General features: G+C 37.7%; 1 protein-coding gene across 3 annotated transcripts in view; it reads left to right on the top strand.

Annotated features, from left to right (window-relative positions):
- The window catches only part of LOC106143308 (heterogeneous nuclear ribonucleoprotein 27C), a 28,918-nt gene that overhangs the window by 1,221 nt on the left and 11,250 nt on the right, over nucleotides 1-16,447 (top strand). For all 3 annotated transcript variants that reach the window (XM_060948529.1, XM_060948531.1, XM_060948530.1), the window contains exons 2-8: nucleotides 1,925-2,128; nucleotides 8,461-8,651; nucleotides 9,110-9,192; nucleotides 9,663-9,877; nucleotides 11,407-11,600; nucleotides 13,075-13,164; nucleotides 13,682-13,854. In XM_060948529.1, the coding sequence (XP_060804512.1) occupies nucleotides 1,925-2,128; nucleotides 8,461-8,651; nucleotides 9,110-9,192; nucleotides 9,663-9,877; nucleotides 11,407-11,600; nucleotides 13,075-13,164; nucleotides 13,682-13,854 (1,150 nt within the window). The remainder of the gene's footprint in view (nucleotides 1-1,924; nucleotides 2,129-8,460; nucleotides 8,652-9,109; nucleotides 9,193-9,662; nucleotides 9,878-11,406; nucleotides 11,601-13,074; nucleotides 13,165-13,681; nucleotides 13,855-16,447) is intronic.

The raw sequence follows: 16,447 nt of genomic DNA, 5'->3' as shown, positions 1-16,447 counted from the left end.
GCAACTACAGCATTCACATTATACACATGGTATTTTCTGTTTCAACATTGTTATTGATACCAGTACATAGCACTTACTAAGTATTTACATATTATTACTTATTATCATTGTTCCACAAAACATGTGGATGGTATCAGTTAAATACAGAAACAAAATTCTAAAGTCGGGTTAATCCTGCCTCCAGGCATTCTATACACTCATCCGATTCATTTCTTATTTACAAACCATAGCCAAAATAGGAGATATTGCCAAATATTTTATATTATTTTAATGAGGTGATCCATCTAGTTATAAATTAGTTTTTAAAGACCTTTGTAACACTATGTACCTACCTTCTATTACTTGCATAATTACATTTTTAGTAGCACATTGCATCAAGTTACCCGCCAAATTCTGATTGGGTACTTGTTCTATCTTTATCTTGACATTGATGCAATAAATCAACAAAATAGGTTTGTTGTTTTCCCCTGTGATCACTTAAAAGCTAATTTTAATTTGGGTGCCATGTGGTTCCTATGGATGTTGTAAAAGGCGACTAAGGGCTAAGCCCTTGTTCTTGTGCTACTTGTGATTACTCTTTTAAATGATAGGCTAGTAACCATTATTTCAATTCCATCATTAAGCCAAACAGCTGAACGTGACCTGTCAGTCTTTTTATGACTATTGGCTCTGTTCAGGAAACAAAATGTTAGCTCGTTGCTTGGATGATGAATCCTCTCCATTAAGTGTTACCACACTGTGGCTGAGGTATGGTTCTATTGGTAAGTATGAGGGTTCATACTTACCAATAGAACCATACCTCTAAACTTACCTGGGACATCAAGGATAAGGTAACTTTAAAGGTACAGTTTTATGTGAGATAGAAGGTATATTCAGTAAGGTTCTTCAAAGGTAAAGGTTCGGTAAGTATGATGGTACTTATTGGAAATCTTCTTGACTGTAGCCACAACACAAGAACTAAGTGCATGAAGCATATTAACTGATTTAGAGCCAATAATCCTGTGAAGCCATGTACATTAAATTAAAAATGTTTGGACTCATAAATTTGATGTACACTCAGAACTACACTATTGACCTAGTTCTTATCAATTGTGATATGTTAAATAAATTTAAGAAACTGATAACGGTAGCAGTGGCCAATGTGTTGTTTGTGAGCCAATTATTGTGTTACAGAGTACTTAAATGTGTAGTGGTGATAAGCAAATCAAATTGCCATAAATATTTCTGGTTTTTTGAATGATTAAAAAATATGAATCACACTGTATTTAATCCTGACTAATCTAGTTACTTACATTTAAGGAATTTCTAATTTGACACCAAAATCAAGTAAACTTGATTTTATTAACAATTAGCTTTTGTACGGTGTTTGTCACTCCATATTCAACCAGAATTTCAATGATGCTCCTTTTTTTACTTTTAAAGCTCAAGCTGTGAGAGACAGACGCATAATAACTTTTACAACATAATTAAGCACATGTGTGCCATTGCTTTCAGCCATTGCTTTCAAAAGCCTTCTTGTAAATTTTTTGACAAAATTCTTAAATAAGCTTGATTTTAAAAACTTCTTTGTTTACAAGCTTATGTGTGGAGGCTTTTGCTTTCCAACAAAAGTAGTTACAACTGAAGTGTGGTACACCTTGTGGAACAATGAAGGATTTGAATGTTTTAAGTTTATTTCTCCCTAAAACAATGCAGATCTTTTCCCTTTATATATAAGTGTGGACTGGATTATGCTTTGGGGCTTTGCTGTTGTAAAATTTCCCAAAATAAAGTAGCCTATGTAACTCTTGAATCAATTTTTGTCAAATTGGTCCAGTAGCTTCAATAAGTTAAAAGAAAAAAGGACAAATTTTTTTAAATACAAATCCGTTCTTTTTGTTTTTTTATTAATATGCATCACTAATTTTACCATTATCTCCTGCAGAAAATTATTCGTCGGTGGGCTATCATGGGAAACGTCGCAGGAGAACCTGCAGCGCTACTTCTCACGATACGGCGACGTGATCGACTGTGTCGTGATGAAGAACAGCGAGTCCGGGCGGTCTAGGGGATTCGGCTTCGTCACCTTTGCTGACCCTACCCTGGTCAACATGGTGTTGCAGAATGGACCGCACCAGTTGGATGGAAGGTATGTTCTTTGATTGTAATGTGAATAGGATCGACGTAGTGATGAAGAACAGCGATTCTGGTCGGTCAAGGGGATTCGGCCTTGTCACCTTTGCTGACCCTACCATGTTAACAACATGGTGTTGCAGAATGGTCCAAACCACTTGGCTGGAAGGTATGTTCGTTTAGTAGATTGATCAAGAAGTGAAGAAGCTTCAGTTTGCGCTTTTTTTGGTAAGTGCTCATTTTGCATCCGACCCAGAAATCCTAAATCCTTACCGCCGAAAGATAGTTACGCAAAACAGCATACGTAGCTGTAACCTACGCATGAACTGCGAGAACTTGGTCATTCCGCACAATCCATTAGTTTTCTTGCTTGTCATAGAGACTTGAGAGTTTTTAAAATGTCACAAGTGAATCGATTTTAATGATATGACACTGACAAATAGCAAAAATGGATAAGGTATTTCTTTTCATTTCCGCTACGAAATGGAAATCCTTAATTCAAGTCGGTCATAAAGCAACTAAAATAGAAATCATGCATTTATCTGTCTAGTCTAGTATTTATTGTCACGCTAAGTATAGACAAGTGCGATGGTTACCTTGATTGAACCGTCAATTTTAACTTCCTCGTAGACGGTCCTAGTTGCGTTCATTTGACTTGTATTTATCGCGATCTATTATCTTCTGCCTGACTGTAGTCCCTGTTGCATCCTCACCACTCTGGAGAGGATCCCGTAGTTAGCACTTGACCATGGATCCTGGATTGGGTGAGTAAGGTTTTTACACGAAGCGAGTCCCGTCTGACCTCCGCTACCTTTGCAGGTAAACCAAAACCTTATTGGATCAAGGTTGCCTGAATGTGCAAGTTTCATCACGATGTTTTCCCTCACCGTGACATCGCGATCTATTATAAATAGAATTTTTTATAATGTTAATGACAGGCGTCACAGTTAAACCTTAAGTTTTGACGGTACATCAAAACACTCGTATCAGATTAATGTATTATTAAGGGATGTTTTGAATATGAAAGATTTTATCATAAGGTAACTAAATTGACCACAATCTTTACCCGAGACTTTATGTGCAAACGTGCAAGTATATTTCCCTCTTCAGCAGCGATGTATGTCCGAAATGTATATTTTGCATTTAATTATGTCGCAAATCCGCTTTTACCAAAATGGGTCATTTTCAGGATAACAAAATTATTATAACAAATTTTAAGAATGATTGTTACAGCAGCAAGATTTAAGAATGTTAATTGAATTAAAAAGTTATTTCTGTTACGTAAATGCGTCTTAATGTCACAGTGTCAAGAACGGAAAATGTGACCTGATTTTTATAACGTACGCCAAAATAAACGTGCCGGTTGGTGTTGTTTTCAGTGTAAATAAAATGCGTAAGGTTTTCAAATATTAACGAAAATAAGTGTAGTGTGTAGATAAGCTCTCTTTTATCCGCAGGCAAAATTATGTAGCAATATATTCTGATTGATGTTATTCACATGCTAAAGTTATATTAGTATAGGGATAAAGACTTAGATAGTCTTATAGTTAGTTATAGTTTCGGGGTTCAAACAGTAACAGTCACATCCAACAGGCTTAAGATTGAATCGACATTCAAATAGTGACAAGTTGCTAGCCCAATGCCTATATGTATGTAGAATCACAAGTTTATTAGCCTTTCCCCTATTTGTAGCTTCGCCTTTTACGACTCACAATATTTAGTTTGAGTATGATTGTATTTCAAAGTAAAGTATGTGTAATAGCTGTAAAATATCCAGTTTATTTATATTTAAGATAAATAGAAATTAATTATGAATACAAGATTACGTGAAAACGTTACATGCGAAGTTTCACATTAAATTCTAGACATGGACTTATTGTTGAAGCACACTTTATCACAAATTATTCACAGAAATGGTCAAGTTCTCTTCCAAAGTCATGTAAATGATTTGATTCGGTGTTCCTTCTCCATCTGTCATGTTAGATTTTTTACCGCATACGTTGTCTAAAAAGTCTCGCTTGGCGGTGTACAAGTGCGTATTGGTCCCATGTATGAGTTAAAGTTGGTTGGTAGAAGAACCACGACAGTAGAATAAACGCGATGGAAATAAGAGTGCTTAGGACTATGATCGGTGTAAAATTGAGTGACAGGATAAGGAACAGCGTGTTAAGGGAATGCTTAGATTCTTTGGTCATGTCAAGAAGATGAATGAAAGCAGGTTACGCTAAATAAATATACAAAGAGAGTGTTAACGTGTTAACGTGAGACTGTTGTGAATTGAGGAATTTTCTGAACAAATTATAGGGAAAGTAAATAGCTCTTATGAATTATGTATTGAAATAGAGCACATTGTCTAAATGCCGTTACAAGTGTTGTATTAATTCCCCTGTTTAATAAAACGAGTTTTAAAATGTCAAACAGAGTTGAAGCTAGTCGCTTTTTCACACAATTCTATCATGCATGAGTGCTTAGCGTAAGTGAAAACAGGTTTTTGCAATGAGGGGATGGAAACTATATAGACTGTATTTTGTATCGATTTCGAAAGAATAATCTAACTTTAGTGTTGTTAGTTTGGGATAAGCCTATAACGCTGTTGTAAGGTTCAATGAATAAATTAATATTTTACCGGCAAACTTGTTACTTCTTACTAGTAAGTGGGTACTTATTTTAACGATCTTTATTTTGCCAGAGATAATCGAGTCAGTGCTTTAAAATTTAAGTATTTATCACGGAAAATAATTTTGAAATTTAGCATTGTTTTTCATGCAGAGACATATCAAGTAGATGTGTGATTCATTGCGGATTTAATATATGTAGCTTTCAAAAAGAGAGGTTTAACTGGAATGCCAATAACTGAAATCCGTTTGACACGGCATTGTTTAGTAATTACGTATTCGAGGCCGTTGGAATACCGACAATAGGAATTGAACATTCGTCGACCCGATAAATAGTTATTGGTTACATGAAGTATCTTGTGGCGATGATTTTATAAAGAGAGCGACATATTTTTATCAAAAATGTTAGTTATGGCCTTGTTTATGGAATTTTTTTCTTTCATTGGGATTAGATTTGATAAAAAATTCACAAAATTCACAGATCAGCTATAGCTTTATCTCTCATAATTGCGTATAAATTGAATTAGCTGAAATTCCAATTATCAGGTATTAAATATTTTATTAACGGACTAAAAGAATATTTGCACATTCAAATTTTACAGTCTGTACCGTATGTATTTCTATAAAACTTATTGTTGCACATGATACTTTATTCAGAATTTGGGCTTAATAAATTTAAAATTTTATGAGAAATCTTTTATCTTGAAATGCTTTTTCGTGGTTAAATATTATGTAGGTTAAGATGTAACAGTTCGTGTAGTCGTGTTAATAACCCAAAGCTAACGTTGTCAGGAGCCGCCGTATGAATACTCGTTTATGTTAATGGAGTCGTAAACGCATAGTGCTTCCGAAAATTTGTAGTTTATTTATATACATTTTGCGACATGCTAACAAAATTTACACTCGGCCTTTTGTAAGTTTAGCCTTTAGCCGAGATGAAAGAAAAACTGTTTAATGTATCTGTTCCTAAATCGGACGCTAATTCCAAATGTTTTGCAAAGCACACAAATACATACATGCCTTTGTTTGTTGGGCTTTTCTTATCCTAGATTAATCGGACCTGCAAAATCAAAACCTACTTTTAGATATATTCTCCAAGTATTTATTCATCGTGAGGAAGTGAGCCCATTCAAGAGGTTTATCTATGCTTATACTAGTATAACTGAACAATTTTTGATGTCGATTTGGAAACCACTTAACCAACGTGTTATCTACAATTATTTATTATAAAATTACTGTTACTGACTGAATTACTGTTTAATAAACTTCTCGTTACTGATTGAGTTGGAAATTGACGTCGCGTCTCCTCATAGGTAGTTTAATTTTAACGAAACAATAACAAAACGAAGATATGGGATCTGGTAGGGTTTCTGTCAAATTCAAATACTTGAAGTACGAAAAGCAAATAATGAAACCACTGTACTATGTTCCCTAAAATGGAGTTAATACAAAGGAAATAATATAAGGACTCTGATCTTTCATTACAGTAGTCAGTATACTACTCTGTCAAGAAAGTAGCAGGAAAAGATCAATAATACACAAACTGTTTGTTATTCATCCAAATTTATTTTATCACCTTCAAAATATGCTCCTTTAGAAACGATACACTTACGCCAACGAATAATCCAATCATCAAAACATTTTTTAAACGCTGTTTCCGGAATTGAGGTCAGTTCTCGCCGCGAATTCTCTTTTATGTCTTCTACCGATTGAAAACGGGTGCCACGAAGTGGTAATTTGAGTTTAGGAAAAAGAAAAAAGTCGGCTGGAGCCATATCTGGTGAATATGGTGGTTGCTCGATGGTATTTGTTGAGTGTTTGGTTAAAAATTCGTTCACAATGATGGCCTTGTGCGAAGGTGCATTATCATGGTGCAAAATCCAAGAATTTTCTTTCCACAAATCTGGCCATTTTCGTCGGATTTGCTCTCTTAAACGCCGCATAACACTCAAATAATATTCCTTATTTACCGTTTGACCTTCCGGCAAGAATTCCGAGTGCACAACACCGCGATAGTCAAAGAAAACAGTCAACATGACTTTGACTTTTGAACGACTTTGGCGTGGTTTTTTCGGTTTCGGTTCAGTTGGAAGGCGCCACTCCGAAGCTTGTTGACTAGTTTGCATGTCAAACTCGTAAACCCACGTCTCGTCACCAGTAACAATGCGTTTCATGAATGTTGGGTCGGAATTGACTCGTTCTAGCATGTCCTCAGCGACTCTCATGCGATTGAGTTTTTGAAAAAAATTCAGGTCTTTTGGGACTAGCCGAGCGGCAACATGTTTCATACCCAAATTATTAGTTAAAATGGTACGGATCGACTCGTGAGATACAGAAAGTTCGGTGGCTATCTCTCTCAAAGTTGAATGAGGATTTTCAGTCACTATTTCCTTCACTTTTGCGATGTTAACTTCAGTTGCAGACGTTGATGGCCTACCAGAGCGAGGCAAATCTTCCATCACATCTCGACCGCTTTTGAACGCTTTGTACCACTCATAAGCACGAGTTTTTGATAAAGTCGATTCACCGTAAGCCTTCTGTAACATTTTCAGTGACTCCAAACACGATATTCCATTGGCAATGCAAAATTTAAGACAAACTCTTTGTTCGATGTTTTTATCCATTATGAAATTAGCAATACACACTAGATATGATATAACTAAAAATAGCACTGTATTTAATGTAAACAACAGATGCAACTCAAACTCCGCGCCAAAATGGAAAACAGTTGTGCCAATCTAACAACAACAAAAAAAAACAAAAATTTGAATTTGGAACCATAAATAAATAATCCATTCCCGATACTTTTCTGACTGAATGTATATAATCCACATCCAGGCAGTGCCCTCGACGGTTCAGTCGTTGGTACGTTCAGATGTTTGTGGGACAGCAACGCAGACAAGCATATACTTCAGATTTCCTAGTCTAGAAGTCTATAAGTTTGCGACATATATATTTAAGTCACGTCTTTATCCCTTGCGGTGTAAACAGAGCCAACAGTTTTCAGATTGAAGGGCCACGTTCAGCTTGGCTTAATGGTGAAATTGATGACAAATGATTGGTTTAAATAGGTTGCTAGCCCATCGACTACAAGAAAAATCCCTTTCCTTAGTCGTCTTTTACGACATCTATTATAGGAAAGAGATGGAATGGTCCAATTATTTTTTCTATTGGTGCCGGGAACTACGCGGCACAATAAATAACTTTGCCCCATATTTATATTGTATAGTCATAGATAGAATGTCAGTGATGGGTGAGGTTTTCAATTTCACCGATATAAATATTTTCGTTTATTATAACTTATTCAGGAAACACGGCACGCGTCCGTTATTGTTTATTGTTTTACTCGATAGACTTTTTATCAAATGATTTTTTACAAATAGATCTATGCCGTTGCTCTGAATAGGTAAGAACCAGTAACTTTAATTAGTAGGTTTATAGTTTTGGTACTAACCTACTTACAACAACAATCACCTATAGGTATTATCCTACTACTGAGTAAAACTTTTATTCCACTTTCCGAAACACACAAGAACTTTTATTAAGTTGACATCAAAACATCCAATACCAGCAATTAGCAAAATTTTTTCCCTTTCGACGTGCTTCGAGACGAGGACGAGATTATTCTTACTGTAACCATGCTTAAAGAAAATTCTTCACCAAATACTAAAATAGGTGATCAGGTGTGACCTGTAGCTGACGTAAATAAAAATAAATGTTTCTTTTTTAACAGGACCATCGATCCAAAGCCATGCAACCCGCGCACCCTGCAGAAACCCAAGCGTGGGGGCGGATACCCTAAGGTATTCCTTGGAGGTCTCCCGTCCAACATCACAGAGACAGATCTTAGGGTGTTCTTTGGCCGCTACGGCAAGGTGATGGAGGTGGTCATCATGTATGACCAGGAAAAGAAGAAATCTAGAGGTATGTATGATGTGTACCCAAAATCGAAGAGCTTGCATGAATGTATGTGGACGCAGCGAAAGAAGTATGCAGTGAGGTGGCGAGTGGAAAGATGTAGTTTCTGCCTACCCCTCCGGGAGAAAGGCGTGATTTTATTTATGGATGTGCCTATGTATGATGAAAATACAGTAAATTGCGTCCCTTTAATGTACATTGTGTACTGAAATAGATAAAGGCTATAGTTTTCACATGGATTGCCTTAGATTGCCATGGTAATACACAGTATGAACTCTCGTTAAGTCATCATGTCCTGGGTGGTTTCCATAATTCTTACCAAAACTTTATTTGGTTGGTGGCAACTACATAGTTTGACAAAATTTAGTTCAAGATAAAAGGAATCTTTCATATTCAGTTGCAAGATAAAACTGGGAACATAGATGGAAGTAAACTGAATGTGATATTTGTTCTTTTATTTTAAGGTTTTGGCTTCCTGTCATTTGAAGACGAGCTCTCCGTCGAGAGAGTGACACAGGAGCACTTCATTAACCTCAATGGAAAGCAGGTAGATTATAATTTTTATTATTTATCATAATGTCTTTTAATTTACATTTGCTACGTTGTAAATACCCTTAAAAAAATGTTTAATAGAAGACGTGACAGAGTAGACTTTTCCCAATATGGCGGCTATTGATTTTTTGTTGGTATTTCGTTACTGTATTAATATTTTTGTATAATATGTAAAATCCGTGCCGTAGTTTTCGTCACTTAAGGCATAGGCTTATAAATTTGATATTCCTCTTATTAAGCGAAGGGCTAGCAACCTGTCAATATTTGATTCTCAATTCCATCAAATAGCCATATAACTGAACGTGACCGTTCAGTCTTCAGTTCAGACCGTAATTTTAATTATTAAATTATCTTTATTAGGGAAACAACCATGACGGTTGTTTATTAACTATGATGTATAAACCAATAAAGTTTCACCTCGCAAGTGATATAGACATGTATGTATGTATGTGTGTGTATGTACAGGTGGAGATCAAGCGCGCCGAGCCCCGCGACGGCTCGGGCAAGCTGGGCTCGGGCGGCGGCGGCATGGGCGGCGGCATGAGCGCGCCGGGCGACGCGCCGCAGGCCGGCCAGTGGGGCCCGCCCGCGGCCCCGATCAACATGATCCAGGGGCACAACGGGCAGATGGGCGGCCCCCCCATCAACATGCCAATGGCGGGCCCTAACATCATGCAAGGGTGAGTTTGGATTGTACATGTATAGTTTATTGTGTAAACAATTTTTATTAATTACGTTAGTGCATGTTAGTAAAGTCATTTGTTATGTCTTTCGGCAAATTAATTTATGTTGCAAGTATTCAAAATATTGATAATCAGCAAGCATAAAAACACACTGAACTAACTTATTGTAGATGATGATGAATGCAGGTTGTTCTTAAGGTATTATTTGACTTGTGCGAACACCCACGCGAATTCATTATGACATGACTTTAAGGCAGTAAATTGGGACGTAATGTGAAGATTTTAGAAGGTCAAAATATTAATATTTAAAGCATGTCTTCAAGGCAGTTAGTTGTATTAAGAAGGCTGTGACAATAGGCTATTTTACACCATGTAAAAAAAAATATAAAAATGCACGTATCTTATAGATTTTGTAAAAAATAAAAGAAAAACATCGATCATTATTCATAAAAGTGCAATATGGATTTTATAATTCAATTTAAAAAATCCTCTTTTTTAATCTGTTCTTCAAAAGTCGAAAACGCTATCCGCCATGTTGGGTACTGACGTGACGTCATACTTTTAGTAAACAAATATCGAATCGAAAACATATTGATGATGTCAGGCTGTTTATTTTGAAATTTAAAAATTTCTATCACGTTTTTGGGTATAATTCTGTATAATTCTTCATATCGTTTTCGAGCTAAAACATGAAATAAGTATATAATATGAAATCAACTCGCATCATAGGTTCATAACATAACCTAAAAGTACTCAAAGGTTGTTGGTGTTATATTAACATGACTTGTGGTTACTTTACTATTTACAATGAATGCTAACTTACATCAAAGTGGTCTTCACAGAAATACAATCTTGATTTTGTAGACAATGCCTTTGGATCTCTTCTTGCTAATTTCAACCAAGTGTTTCTCATTTTAATATCACTTGGCAGTGGAATCCAAAATTTTTCTGGTGTTTTTATACTTGTATTCTTGCATTCAGGAACAAGACACCAACAATATGTATTGTAATTCATTATTACAAAAATCTTTTTACTTTAGTCTTACGTAGAGCCGTATTGTTTACTAAAAGTATGACGTCACGAGTCAAAACAGCATGGCGGATGGCGTTTTCGCGCGAAAATACAAAATCATAAATAATAAATCGTTTTTAGAGCACTTTTCGGCTTCAAAAAATTTTAATAAAAATTCTATAGGTATAACACAGTCTCAGGATTGATTTAAAACAGTTTTCAAAAAAGAGTGTAATAGCCTATTGTGAATTGATATAGGTTTCTGAACATAAGGGTTATGTAAATATTTCTCCACATCCAGGCAGTGCTTTCGACAGTTCAGTCGTTGGTTCGTTCAGATGTTTGTGGGATACCAACGCAGCCAAGCATATACTTTCTAATTCTATAATTTTCTATAGGGTTGCAACATTTCTACTCTTCAACGTTTCTAACTTTCGTACAAATCAATCAAGCAGGAGATATGACATTCACCCCTTATATACAGCGATTGTAGTTACGTCGACGTCATTTATAGGTACCAAGGCTGGGGGACCTCCCCCGGGCAGACGTCGTACGCGGGCTACGGCGCGGCCGGCGCAGGCGCGGGCCCCGGCAACTACCAGGGCTGGGGCGCGCCGCCCGCGCCGCAGGCGCCGCCCCACGCGCCCGCCTGGCCCGCCACCAACAACTACACGCAGCAGCCGCCGGCGCAGGGCTACGGCAGCTATGGTGAGTGACACCCTGCTCCCGCCCCCCGCCCCCGCCCCGCCTGGCCCGCCACCAACAACTACACGCAGCAGCCGCCGGCGCAGGGCTACGGCAGCTACGGTGAGTGACACCCTGCTCCCGCCCCCCGCCCCCGCCCCGCCTGGCCCGCCACCAACAACTACACGCAGCAGCCGCCGGCGCAGGGCTACGGCAGCTACGGTGAGTGACACCCTGCTCCCGCCCCCCGCCCCCGCCCCGCCTGGCCCGCCACCAACAACTACACGCAGCAGCCGCCGGCGCAGGGCTACGGCAGCTATGGTGAGTGACACCCTGCTCCCGCCCCCCGCCCCCGCCCCGCCTGGCCCGCCACCAACAACTACACGCAGCAGCCGCCGGCGCAGGGCTACGGCAGCTACGGTGAGTGACACCCTGCTCCCGCCCCCCGCCCCCGCCCCGCCTGGCCCGCCACCAACAACTACACGCAGCAGCCGCCGGCGCAGGGCTACGGCAGCTACGGTGAGTGACACCCTGCTCCCGCCCCCCGCCCCCGCCCCGCCTGGCCCGCCACCAACAACTACACGCAGCAGCCGCCGGCGCAGGGCTACGGCAGCTACGGTGAGTGACACCCTGCCCCCGCCCCCCGCCCCCCGCCCCGCCTGGCCCGCCACCAACAAACTATTCATTTCGCTTTTTTCATGGGCACGTCTTTCCTTGGCTTTCCATCCTGAAAGACGGAGATTAATTACGAATACATGTCACGTCGTCATCCCTAACGGAGGAGCAGTAGACGGATCCATTAATGGATTGCTCAGTGATGGAAGTGAAATTCAAAAAAATTCAAAAATAATAAAAATAAATGAACATTATATAGCAAAAAATATATAATCCACATCCAGGCAGTGCCCTCGACGGTTCAGTCGTTGGTACGTTCAGATGTTTGTGGTACAGCAACGCAGACAAGCATATACTTCAGATTTCCTAGTCTAGAAGTCTACAGGTTTGCAACAAAATTGTTTTCGCTTATAGGCATTTGAAAGTTTAACACTTCACTTCTTGAATGTAAGAAAATTTATAACTTCCTTTACAGACAATTAAAATTTTGGATGTAACAAACAATCAAACAAGCCAAACAGGCTATTTGGGTCGTGGCGTTTGACGAGTTTAGAGATTGATGTTGGAAGACAGATCCCAGGCCGCTAAACATATGGCGAAGAATTCAACTGGGCACCCATTCATAGCTACTTGAGCATGCCATATTAGCAAACATTAATTTTCATAACTTTTTATTCTAATAAATGATGAGTAGCATTCATGGCGAATTGTTATTTATCCCAAAATGTAATGTAATCCCATATTTACATGCAAAAATGAGATCAAAGAGAGTTTGACGAATCCCCAAAAAAGCCTTAGCTTCGAAACGGTTTAATATCTAATGTACAAGACTTCGCAGATCTCTATAACAGGATATTAATGCGTGTTCCCATTTTATCAACAGCTAACTATAGTTCTGCCCCAGCCGGTGCGTCAGCAGGCGGCAGCTGGACAAATTGGAACATGCCGCAGAATTCTAACTCTACCGGTTCTGGTAAGAATTATGATTTTATTTACTACCTATATATTAAGTTCGTTTCCTGATTACTGTACTGATCTGTCCGACTGGATGGTTGGCAATGGAAATTGTAGTCGTGGAATTTATCCATCTTAACCTTTCTGTATATTCCTCTGGGAATTTACATAGGGAACTTATCAGAACTGTCTGTCTGTAACTGTCCAATCAAATGACTAAATCATACGTGATGGCATAAAGATGATAAATATATAAGCAAATAGTCAACGATATCCACTGTATACAGTACAGTTTATTAAATCGTCTGCAAGATTCTATTGCGCAGCATAGTGCAACTTTTTGTCGAATCAAACAAAATGAAAATTAAAAAAAAATACGCACTTATGTGGTGTGGGTTTACATTAAGAGAGGATATCCCGAAATTTACCGCGATTTTTACGGGAACGGAAATTATCGCGAGCTGCGTGCGAATGCTAGTCTAAGTCTACAGTTAATCGTAGTTCCAAATAGCTAAATCCCATGTACTCGTGTCCAGGATCGTACGTGCCGCTGTCGGAGGGCGGCGAGATGTACGGGCGCGGCGGCGGCGCGGGCGGCACGTCGGCGCCCGCGCTGTCGGGCGCGCTGTCGTCGGCGGCGCTCAGCAAGTCGTCGTCCGCCGACTACTCCACCTACCAGCAGTACCCGCCCGCCTACCAGCAGGACCAGGTGCGTGACCGAACCATTACACGCGAACTGTACTGAACGAGGGTTTGTAATCTGTTTGCAACTCGATAGTTTTGGATAGAGATATTTTTTTGCTTCGGGTTTGAGCGTTTTTCGTTATCGATGTAAAAAATTTTTGGATGTTTTTTTTTATGTCAGAAAAAGATGTTTTTGTCACCAATGTCAACATTTGGTGAGAAATAATTGATATTTATTGAGGAAAATTTACAAAAAAAAAATATTATTGTGATGAATTAGTAGATAATCTTTAATTGCCAGGTTAACTTTACGTAAAGGAACTACATAGAGATACATAGAGATTTTAATTGCAACAGATTACAAACTGATTTAGGATTTTCACGCATGCACTGCACACTGAATTATGGTTGCTCTCTAAATTTGGAAAAATAAACAATTTAATAAATTTAACAACAATTACACTCATGAAAAATATGTCGAAAATATATAAAATACGTCAGTAAAGAAACATTTTTAGAGCGCCCATAATAATGAAACATTTTACACAGAACTCGCTAAAATATAAACGATCTGCCCAATTTAAATGAGGTGAGTATGGGCGAATCGTTACTCAATGGAGTTTAATTGGCTTAACAAATATATACAGTCAACAAAGTAATTATTTACAATGTTACAGATTTATTTGAATAATATCATCATATTAACCTTTTCCAATTTCGCTTCATCGAGTTTTTTCATATTTGTAAGTGACAAGAGTATTTTTTGGATTTATGTGAATTATAATTTTTAATGGATGTAGCAGTTGTATTCATCAACCTATTCGTTAAATCCTCATCAGGTAAGTCAGGTAAAGAACATGAGAATTACCGTTAAATTTTCAAGATTTTAATTGCTAAATGTAAGGATTCATATATGCTCACTTTAGCTTGAACATGATCTTGATAAGAGCATTTTCTAAGTTTTCGAGATCTCGAGATAATTTTGCTATTTTAGATTGAAATCTCATGTCATTTTACAGATATGAAATAAAATACACATGAACAATTGATACTGGTACAATTTAATTTGCAACGAGGGTAAAAGAAGTAGCTTGGTCCTAGTAGTATCTACTTCTTTTGCCGCGTTCACCAAGAAACATTTTCCTAATCTCGTATTTATAACAAGACTGAAATCTAGGCAGATATTTTCAAATCCAGTTCTGAACTTGTATGCATGTGATTATATTGAAATGTGGCTATATCAAAGATGCAGTAATTTATGCTTTAGTTTAGTCATCGAGTGTGTATACAGTCTAAATAATTAATGCCTTTGAGAAATTCACTGTGAAATATATTCACATACATACAATGTGGGCGACCTAGCATGAACCATTTGTTCAATAGCTTTGTAAGGACCCTTCACACCGACAAGGTAATGACAAACCGTTTTCAAACGTATACTTAATCTTAAAATAAATAAAAAGATCTTAATATCTGGAGCAAATTGAATTCAAAAAGTTTGTGTAAAAGGTCCTTATTATTGTACAAATCAGGAAATCCAAATTCGGTGGCGGTCATGGTTTTTGCTAGGTATATATCGATAAGTTGAACAAAATTAATGCTACTCGATGAAATTTGCGGAATGCCTCAACATGTTTTTTGTCTTGACTATACCCGTTAACCGACGGCGTTACAAAAGATGTGTTTTGTTTGTTATCATGCTTTTCCAAATTGATGAATGTTTGAACCCTGATTGCAGTATCGTGTTTCAATACAATTTTAACCCCACTTTTTTAAACTGTACAGTTAGTTTGTTTTTCATGTTGAACCTTATATCATTGTAAGATTAGGTTCTCTTTCAGTTTGTAAAATCAGCATAAGTGCTATAACTTGTGTCAATTAACTTGGCTTACGAATGATTGTAAAAATTTAGACCCCTTATCTTGATGTCTATTGATGGTTTGGAATGCCCTATACTTAAATAAATGATTCGTTTTTGATGCGATATTTAATTTGATAAATTCTATTTTAATGAGCATTGAAAAGTTTTATATTTCTTTTTCAGAAATACCACAGGCTTTCTTTATTTTATCAAAATTTACAGCAAATTTTTTTTTATAATGAAATTACATAGGGTCTTGTTTGAAACACGGTCTGTATAAGAGGGGATCGGTGTGTGAATTGCCGATGGACATTTGTTAACTCGTTAAAGTTTGTCCAAGTGTTGTGTGTTAGGATGCCATATGGAAAGCATATATATTTTACTTTGAAAACATTTATAACTAATTTTTATTTTTATACGTATGATTACTTTCCATCCGACATCGTAATAATCGCAAACAACCCACAAAATTACCATATCTTGGATAATAAATTGTTTTATTTCTGTAATAGAATGTGATTAATATATCTTATCGTTAGAATTAACGTTTACCGGGTGAGTATTATCCAAGATATGGTGATATTCCATTGCTAACGGTGCATCGAGTCAAAGTACAGCCAATTTGACTGACATTTCTTTCATTTTATTTGCTCTACCCTCGGGGCTTGTATCCTTTCCCTACTTCCTATCCCCTCGTGTGATCTTGCTTTTTTCTTTGATTTTATCCCGCATTTTTCCTGATTGCCGTTTGTTTTTT

The sequence above is a fragment of the Amyelois transitella genome, chromosome 16 (assembly GCF_032362555.1).
Source record: "Amyelois transitella isolate CPQ chromosome 16, ilAmyTran1.1, whole genome shotgun sequence".
In the NCBI taxonomy this organism is placed as follows: Eukaryota; Metazoa; Arthropoda; class Insecta; order Lepidoptera; family Pyralidae; genus Amyelois; species Amyelois transitella.
Note: the sequence above shows the minus strand (reverse complement) of the source record. Positions and strands in the feature narration are given on the sequence as shown.